We start from the raw sequence: 9,407 nt of genomic DNA on the forward strand, positions 1-9,407 counted from the left end.
TCCATCATAAACTCTGAAATTGTAACACTAAGACGGATAAGCCATGATTGTGCTATATAAGGTGCATTGAGCCTCTGTGCCATCAAGCCATGGCCCCTGTGCATAGTATTGTCCTGCTTTATGATCCATGATAAGCCTGGACTGTGTTAGGTGATGGTTCCAGACTCTGATGTGCTGATAAAGGAGTAGCGCTTATTCATGTTCAGATTTGTAAGGGCTATCCTGCTCATGGTCGCCTTATGCAAGAGACTGAGAACTGCCAAGTGTTGTATTAAAGTAGTAAGAGAGGATTTTTGTAGACTGGCTAAGCTGAGTGACTTGAGTTAAAGGGAGAGTTGTACTTACAACTGAATCTGCATATAAGTCTCTGCCAGTCCCATCTGGTAATACTGGGCCTAAGGCCAGGCCTACCACCTCCTCCCTCATCACAGAACCTGTGGGCCTGAAACCCACACAAGACCCCCAAGATGTAATGATAGAATAGGAGGAATCAGCAAGTATGTTAAGGGTTCGTTTTTTTTTTTGTTTCCTGTTCCTTGCCATGGGTTTTTTAATCAACTGGTGCCAGAAAGTTATACAGATCTGTAATTTACTTCTGCAGAGCAACAGTAAATCCCCATAGAAAACCTCTCCTGCTCTGGACAGTTCCTGACATGGACAGAGGTGGCAGTAGAGAGCACTGTGTCAGACTGGAAAGAATACATCACTTCCTGCAAGACATACAGCAAATGATAAGTACTGGAAGACTGGGTATTTTTAAACTGAAGTAATTTACAAATCTGTATAACTGTCTGACATCAATTGATTTATAAAAAAAAAATTCCAGAGTAACGCTATTATAAGGCCAGAAAACTCCTTTAGGGTGCGTTCACACCTACAGGATCCGCAGTAGATCCGCAGCAGATTTAATGGTGCAGATTTGATGCGGTGTTCAGTTATTTAAATGAAATCTGCTGCGGATCTGCTGCAGAAAATACGCTGCGGATCCGGTAAGTGTGAACGTATCCTTAAAGTGTAAGTACCATTTTGAAAAACTTCTGATATGTCATAGTGACATGTTAGAAGAGTATATTGGTTGGGGTTCGGCTGCGGAGAACCCCACCGATTGCTAGAATGAAGGGGCAGGTGCGTGTAGGAGCGTGTGCTCTGCCCCTTTATCTCCGCTACAGAATTGACCTCCCTGAAGGGGAGATGAAGGGGAAGAGCACCGGCGTAGGGATTCCGGTTGCAAGGTCCTTTCTTGAACCGCTGCCCAGCTCCCGCACACGACATCGCTCTATCGCCAGTACTTCATGCTGGGCCAGTGCTCTGGAATAGACCGACGCTGTGAAAATAGGACCATAACATCGCCCGCCCATCCCCCACAGTCCACTTAGAAAGGGACTGAAATAATAACACCAAAACTGATTAGAGTTTCAAGTTTTTTGCTTTATTTATCTGAAAACTTGTGTCCCGGTTTGCGATGTTTTGTTATTATCTTGCTTCCTGGGGAAGACAGCATTGCGATGTAGATGTCGATGGTGGTAAGACCGTATAGCTGGTCTTCACAAGCCATTGACGTGATCAGAGGCTGACCGCAGAATGGCTTTTCTTTTGTGTTTTGGAAAAGCAGCATGTTCTACATGAAGACAAATAGCTTCCTTTGGTTCTCAGGAATTATTGCAGCTAAGCACAGAGTATGGGGGTGGATGTTATGTACACAGTGCCATAGACGTATTCACGGAGCCCCTTCAGTGCTGGGAAGACGTCTCCATCACTGAAGGGGCTGGAGACATTGACTTAGACATATCTGAGGAGCATTGTACAGTCATTTTATTCCATGTAAGACTTGACCAAAAGCCACATCAGCAGCACGGTGATCAACACGATCATGAAGTTGAGGAAGAGCTCTTGTGTGGATCGCTCCATCTTCAAGTACGGCGGGCGGAGTTGTGCACCACAGAGAAGTCAGCAAACACTGCAAGGTCTTCACCACAGTTCAGACTAATGAGGAAAGAGCAGAGAGAAGAATGGACAACTTTATAAATGACTCTTCAACAATAGAGATTGATGACAATCTACGAAACAATCGTAATTCATTGTAGAGCCATTTGGAGTAGGTTGGATACCAGAGACCTTGCCCAACTAGTGGAGCTCTATTGACTGTAGGCACAACTCTTCTTCAGACATGGTTGTTCCAATACATTGGCCATTAATATCTGATCAGTGGGCATCCTCCGCCTGGCACCTCAACTGCTGTTTGCCAAAGCTTCCATATACAGTGATCAGAGTTGGAAGCAGACAGCCTTGTACAATGTGAGGTGGCCATGCTGGGTTATGGCAGCTCAACTCCCACTGAAGTGAATGGAGTACTGAGCTGCAGTAGTCCAGTGTGGCCAATACACAGTGTAGAGAGATCTCTGCTTACAGTTCCATTCACTGTATATGCGAGGTAGTGGGGGTGCTAGGTGATCATATACTAGCAACCTATCCTCAAGATATATTATAAGAGTTATTTTTGTGGAAGTTTTTTTTTGGCAGTTGGGGGGGGGGAGGGGCTGCTTTTAACTATTTTCATGTCTGTAGTGAGTCTGTATCTTGTCGTGAGCTGTTGCATTTTTGTGTGTTTTTGTGTGTTTGCAATTTCAGCCATAGAAACGTGCTCCTGCCTAGTGTGAATGGTGTTCTAGGAGAGCTGACCAAATTTGTCCTTTTTTTTTTTCCTGTGTTCCAAATGGGGGAGTGTCTGCCTCTACTTGGTCGTGCACTCCACCCATCCAACCCAGGTGGTGTAATTACTTGTGCCGGTATAAGACAGATCTTGCATGCCCAGAGCATATCCTGAGAACAAAACAACAAAAACAACCATTGTCAAACTGAGATTTTTTAGTTCCACCAAATGAAATTATTCTAAGGACCCTATTTATAGCCATACTGATGAAAGGCACACTTAAAATGAATGGGTTGTCCGTGTAACGGACAGTAGGACAAGTCCTCCAGAGGGGGAAAAACTCTTTGTAAATGCTTTCCATTTTGGCCAAGAGGTAATGATTAGAGATGAGCGAATCATTGGCATTTGAATCCTGCTGTCTTACGGTTCCATAGGGAAGGTGGAGACAGCCTGAGTCCCACCTGGAAAACAGGGATACAACTTATGACCTAGGCTGTATTCCTGTTTTCCAGGTGGGACTTGGGCGGTCTCCACCTTCCTCACGGAACGGGAAGTCAGCGGGATTCAAATGCTGATGCTCCAAAGTGACCTCCAATTGGGATCTTTGCATTTGGGGTCCAGTACTGTGCCAGATGTTTTCCTCTTTCTAGAGTAATTCACTTTCTAGGCTAGCATTATATAGGATCGTGTGCTCATTACTTTGTACTTCTGAAGATATAAGGAGAGTACAACCCGCCAGGAATCTGATTGCTCTGATGCCAATGTCTCAGCTATTATAATTACAATGTCCCTGAGCATTACTTTCCGGGTTTCTAGATCTAGTCTTCACCTGTCACTTCTCATGAACACCCTGGTGCAGTAACATAAAACTTCCTAGAAGAATTAAAGGGGGTTGTATGATATTAGAGAAAGTCCTCTTTTTTGAGAATCAACTGCCCCCTTGTCTGTAGCTGTGTCTGGTATTCCGACCCAGCCACATTTAAATGAATAGGTCTAAGTAGACATTATAAATGGACAAAAGGGATAGTAGGACTGGAAACAAAAATTACCTTGTTAACTAATTTTTTACAACCCTTACACACAATGAAAATGGTTTTGCTCTATTCATTGATTAGACACCCCCCCCCCCCCCCCGAGCAGTTAGGAGATGTATGGGGCAATGGTTATGTGATGGTGCACACATTGAACAGGCTCCGCATGGCTCAAACAGATCACCAGACTCTAATACGTCGATAATATTGCCAGATATTTCACCGATCCAGCATTTATTGGACCAGCGGGGACACCAGCTTCAGCCACCATGTGCAGGATCTACAGGCCCATCTGCAACATCTGTCATACAACTCGGAACCTGAATGTCTCCATGTCCAACCGTATCTCATCTTATATCTTGGCTACAAGCGCCCAGCCGGGTGTTAGAGCCTCCTTTACATCATATCGTTTTTCCCACTACATTTACACTTTCGTTCTAATAAATTAATCACTTTCATATATCATAATTACATCCCACATAGAAAGTTTCATTCAATCCCAACTCCTTGGTGCATTATTTTTATTTGTTTATTAGTCAATAAATCTACATAATAAGGCTATATGCAGACTACGTAAGAGAGCGGCCGTTCCGTGACCCGGTCGGGTCACGGAACGGCCAGTCTCTGAAAAGATCATCTGCAGTACCGGCCGGATGATCTTTGCAGCTGCAGAGTTCTGATGCGGGCACATCGGTGCGGGCCGCTTGCTCCATAGTGTGCACTGACAGGGTTTCTGCGGCTGCAGTTTTCTACAGCACCGCGAGAGATCCCTGCCGGAGCGTAAATTGTATGTGTATACACTCCAGTCGGGATTCCATAGAAGACAAGGCAACGTATATTTTCGTGAAAAGTACGGCCGTTGTTGTCGATTGCAACAACAGCCATACCTTTATGAAAATATATACGATGTGTTCCCACTACGTTTTTGCAATCTATTTTTTAATACAATTTTGCAAAAAACTGTTGAAAATATGGCAAACGGATGCATTTGTGTGCATTTGCTTTGATCCATTTTTCCATTGACTTCCATTAAAAAAAAAAAAAAAGCATCAAAACGCATACTACATACACAAAAACGTAGTTGACCACATTTTTGTGTACGTTTTGTCCCTTTTCTTTTTTTATAATGGAAGCCAATGGAAAGACGGATGAAAACAAATGTACACAAATGCATCCATTTTTCCATCTGTTTTTTGTTTTTTTGTGGCAAAAATGTATGAAAAAATGGATTGTAAAAACGTCGTGTGGACTCAGCCTTATACCGAATTATAATCTAGCCAATATAATCTCTTTTCGTGAATCCTCTCATTATTATAACAATAAAAATATTGCTGCAGAATAAAGCCGAGATGGCATTTCATAATTTATAGGATGGCGGACATATAGCTGATGCAGAAAGCAGCAGATTATCAGATTATCACCCTCTTCTTACACCAGCTACACACCCTGCACAAATCTCCTGCGGGAATGGAGTAGGCGTGTGGCGGCTATTCAGATCAGTGATGACATTCGCTTCATCTTGACCCCAGAAGGCAGAATCTGATTATAATCTTCTTCTGATATACCACCCCCCTACTTGTAGGTCCTGTTCTCCAATAATTTATACCATATCTACCATTGTACAATGTGTAGCGGTGCGACAGCTGATTCTCTGCTGCCCGGAGTCACACTGGTTATCGGACCTCCGAGATTAGCCGGCATACTGTAGGATTAAAAGTAGACAGTGACTCCTTATAAGCCGCAGACACCGAGGAGTCATGTAGTGAGCGAGTCTCCGCAACGCTATATGAAAATGGCAAAAGAATGTGCTATATACTCAGACTGTATACTATATACTATGTGCTATATACTCAGACTGTATACTATGTACTATGTGCTATATACTCAGACTGTATACTATATACTATGTGCTATATACTCAGACTGTATACTATATACTATGTGCTATATACTCAGACTGTATACTATGTACTATGTGCTATATACTCAGACTGTATACTATGTACTATGTGCTATATACTCAGACTGTATACTATATACTCAGACTGTATAGTATACACTATGTGCTATATACTCAGACTGTATACTATGTGTTATATACTCAGACTGTATACTATATACTATGTGCTATATACTCAGACTGTTTACTATATACTATGTGCTATATACTCAGACTGTATACTATGTACTATGTGCTATATACTCAGACTGTATACTATATACTCAGACTGTATAGTATACACTATGTGCTATATACTCAGACTGTATACTATGTGTTATATACTCAGACTGTATACTATATACTATATATTTAGACTGTATACTATATACTATATATTCAGACTGTATACTATATACTATGTGCTATATACTCAGACTGTATACTATATACTATGTGTTATATACTCAGACTGTATACTAAATACTATATAATCAGACTGTATACAATATACTATGTGCTATATACTCAGACTGTATACTATATACTATATACTCAGACTGTATAGTATACACTATGTGCTATATACTCAGACTGTATACTTAACAACCTACTGATATAGGCAGCGTTTGATTGTAGATGTGACTGGGCATCCAGTTCCCCCTCACTACACTTAACTAACTCTTCCTTAAAGGTGTACTGCAGAAAATAAAAATAGTATTAAATCAACTGGTGGCAAAAAGTTGTACAGAGTTGTAAATTATTTCTATTTGAAAATCTTAAGTATTCCAGTACTTATGAGCTGCTAAATGTCCTGCAGGAAGTGGTGTATTCTTTCCATTCTGACACAGTGCTCCCTGCTGCCACCTCTGTCCCTGACAGGAACTGTCCAGAGCAGGAGCAAATCCCCATAGAAAACCTCTCCTGCTCTGGACAGTTCCTGTCAGGGACAGAGGTGGCAGCAAAGAGCACTGTGTCAGACTGGGAAGAATACATCACTTCCTTCAGAACATACAGCAGCTCATAAGTACTGGAAGTAATTTACCATCTAATTTTTTTTAACACCAATTGATTTGAAAACAATTTCTTTTCTCTGGACTACCCCTTTAATAACCAAGAAAAGTTTCCCTGATTTGTTCTCCTCCATCATAGAGAGAACTGCATGGCCACAGAGTTACAGCTGCACAGTCCTCTCCACCCCTTCCCTACATTCATCTAAGTGCTGGAGCCTCACAGTGAGTAGACAGTGGACCTCAGTTATAAAGTACTAACTTCCACTGCCCTAGACCACCAAGGATATTTATATTATTCCCATCATTACCTTAAAGTACCTGGAATACTGGAAATACTGTCCTAGGTCACCAGGTGTACTCCTAGTTACCCTCTCACTGCCCTAGATTATCATTAACCCTTTTGATGCCCAAGACCACCAAGTGAACTGATTGCTTTACTGCCTAAGACCACCAGAGATTCTAATATTAACCTCTTCATTGCCCTAGACCACCAGGGATTCTTAGATCACCTCCACACTTTAGAATATGAAGAATTTTTCATTAATTATACCTTCACTATGCTAGACAATCAGGGATACTGGAATTACTCTGTCACTGCCCTTAACCACCAGGGATACTGACATTGACCCCTTCATTGCCCTAGACCACTAATGATTCTGACATTACCCATCTAGAACAGGGATTTCTATCAACAGTTTGCTGCCCTAGACCACCAGGGATTGTTTCAATATCCCGCTTACTTTTCCGGGCACTATATCTACAGGTATTAGCAAGTTTATGTTCCTAGACCACCAGGACTACTGATATTAACCTTTTGACTTCCAAAGACCACAATGCCCACCATGGATTGTGTCAATAGCCTGTTTACTCTACATGGGCAGTATATGTTCACATATTACCAAGTTTACGTTCCTAGGTTGGTGACAATAACCCCTTCACTGCCAGAGACCACCAGGGAAAATAATATTAAAGCTCTCACTGCTCTAGACCATCAGGGATTGTTTAATGTACTATATGTACAGGAATTACCACATTTATGTTCCTAGACGTCCAGGGATAGTGACATTAACCCATTGACTACCAAAGACCACCCGGGAAAATAACATTAAAGCTCTCACTCCCCTAGACCACCAGGGATTCTGACATTGATCTTGGCATTGCACCTTTACTGTCAGGGAGCACTATATAGCACCTCATAAACATTCTCCTCCTGTAGGTCACCAGGGATATAGACAGTACAGTACAGACAGGAACCACGGGGCTGGCAAACAACTGGTGGGTGTGCTTCCAGCTGTTAATGACCTTGCAGTGGTTTTACCTACTAGATCATCTCAAGTAGGCAGACGTCTGTGTTCACACATTGCGCTTTTGTGCATTTTTTTTTCGTATTTTATTGCTTTTAAATTCAGAGAAAACACATTCTAATATTATTTCTTTTTATTGTTTTGCATTGTGGTTTTCATTCATGTGATATTTAATAGGAAAAGAAATGTTACCTGCTAATACCATGCAGACAAAACAATAGAACTTTTTTTTTTCTTATGTCACTTTCCATTTAACAAACACATAAAAATCTGAACAAAAATGCAGATGTGAACAGAACCCTAAGAGCTCAATAACAATTTAAGCCCCAATACGTCCTGGCTATCTACAGAAGGAAAATTTACAATCATCTCTAATCCAAGAGTTTATATATATATATATATATATATATATATATATATATATATATATATATATATAATTTCCATCTCTAATCCAAGAGTTTTACATAATATAGTGATCTGCTCAATAATATATATATAGTTGTAAAAAAAAAATTGAAGAAAACGCTTTGATAAATTGTGAATTTCACAAAGACATTTTTTTAAATTCTTTACATACCAATAAACATTCATAATGGTGACTATATACTAAGCCATGTAAACCAACTGAGCAGTTGAATTCCCTTGTTCTTACAAAGAAAGCTTCCTGTATTACTAGAGGATGCCAAGAATGGTGGATCCTATCTCATATATAAAAATACAGAACAGCTGGGCAGAAGCTAGCGGGTGCCAGTAGCTAGAACCTACCAACACATTACATTCCAATCTTAGAATAGAGAGTATAGAAGTATAATAGAGAGGACAGTACATGTTATGCCCATGGAAACACAGTGCTACTATCAGAAGAGGAGAGCTGCTTAGCATATGATTACCTGAACTAATGGCCCAGATGGCTTATTCCCGGGGCAGTGGATGTTATCAATCCCTTCTTGGCTTTGACTCTCGTCACCTCTCTGAGCAATGTGATTTGCAACTGTCTGTGTTGGAACTAAAGTAGCAGGAGGGTGGAGAGCATCAAATTAACTGGCAGAATTTCTGATGAGGTCATTCTTTCTGTATATATATGGCAAGAGGTGTATATACATAGCCAAGCTGAATGTATGCTATAGCACAAAATCAATGAATTCATCCATTTTGTGAATTGATTTAGGCTCCATTTTGGTTCTTGGCGTTGGCTACTTGGCAGCTGTTCTTAGTTAGGGCGCTGCCCGTGCCTACAGCCTCCCTGGAGATGCCCGGTAATGACTGGTCAAGCAGCTTATAAACACAGCTATTTGCATCCCACCCACAAGCGTCATTTTAGATACCGTAGAGCCTCTTTTCTTTAGACATCATTAGGAGACTGCCCTTGAGATAGTCAATAATGAAATCACACAACCTTTTAAAATTCTTCCACGGCCACTTAGCACAATTGGCCTGTCATTGCAGAGGAGGTGGCGGCTCATGGCC

The 9,407-nt window shown here is 41.2% G+C and overlaps 1 protein-coding gene across 1 annotated transcript; it reads right to left on the bottom strand.

Annotated features, from left to right (window-relative positions):
- Positions 1-1,407: 1,407 nt before the first annotated feature.
- Positions 1,408-9,138, bottom strand: LOC138793455 (sarcolipin-like). The gene is made up of 2 exons (XM_069972037.1): positions 8,831-9,138; positions 1,408-1,983 (listed from the first exon to the last, which is right to left on the bottom strand). Exon 2 carries the CDS (start codon positions 1,906-1,908, stop codon positions 1,813-1,815), a length of 96 nt encoding a protein of 31 aa, XP_069828138.1. The 5' UTR covers positions 1,909-1,983; positions 8,831-9,138; the 3' UTR covers positions 1,408-1,812.
- Between the last annotated feature and the right edge of the window lie 269 nt (positions 9,139-9,407).

This window comes from Dendropsophus ebraccatus, chromosome 5 (genome assembly GCF_027789765.1).
Source record: "Dendropsophus ebraccatus isolate aDenEbr1 chromosome 5, aDenEbr1.pat, whole genome shotgun sequence".
In the NCBI taxonomy this organism is placed as follows: Eukaryota; Metazoa; Chordata; class Amphibia; order Anura; family Hylidae; genus Dendropsophus; species Dendropsophus ebraccatus.

Excerpts from the sequence above, each read along its gene's own strand:
- LOC138793455 (XM_069972037.1), bottom strand. The coding sequence starts at position 1,908 with ATGGAGCGATCCACACAAGAGCTCTTCCTCAACTTCATGATCGTGTTG.